The sequence below is a fragment of the Penaeus monodon genome, chromosome 30 (assembly GCF_015228065.2).
Source record: "Penaeus monodon isolate SGIC_2016 chromosome 30, NSTDA_Pmon_1, whole genome shotgun sequence".
In the NCBI taxonomy this organism is placed as follows: Eukaryota; Metazoa; Arthropoda; class Malacostraca; order Decapoda; family Penaeidae; genus Penaeus; species Penaeus monodon.
This window is the reverse complement of record NC_051415.1, coordinates 17239030-17239497: the sequence shown is the minus strand read 5'-3', so window position 1 is coordinate 17239497 and position 468 is coordinate 17239030. Positions and strand designations below refer to the sequence as shown.

General features: G+C 38.9%; 1 protein-coding gene across 1 annotated transcript in view; it reads left to right on the top strand.

The window, feature by feature from the left end:
- LOC119592569 overlaps positions 1 to 468 on the top strand; it is a gene marked incomplete at its 3' end in the record, with an annotated part of 18718 nt that overhangs the window by 13044 nt on the left and 5206 nt on the right. Inside the window, 1 exon segment of the mRNA XM_037941446.1 lies at positions 6 to 104. Within this exon segment, the coding sequence (XP_037797374.1) occupies positions 6 to 104 (99 nt within the window).

Genomic DNA, 468 nt, shown 5'->3' with positions numbered 1-468 from the left:
AAAAGTAACGTAACGTCACAGATAATCATCAGCGCAGAATTACCACCCACTCCCGCCCTCTCTGTGGTCGTCTTCCACAGAACCGCAGGAGAGTATGAGCTAAGGTACTGGACTGCTATTTTGTTCCAAATGGTTTACCGCAGTGACTAAAATGGCCTGATTAATCACCGTGCTCGCCTAATTTATTTCTTATCCAAATTATGGAGTCGTGTGGCTGATATCTGGCCGAATACTTTAAAAAGTTAAACGGATCGATTCAGATGTGTAGTCAAGTGGATCTTTCGGGGAATGTTATTAAATGTAATTCGGATTTCACAATTTATGTCATTACGTTAGTTGCTAAAGTCTTTCAAAGTGGAATGGAATGTGTCAAAGGGTTGATCATAATTTAAGGATAAATGGGATTTGAGTAAACATTTAAAAGCGCTAGAATTTAATTTTTTGATATACAGGATGGGTAACGAGCCT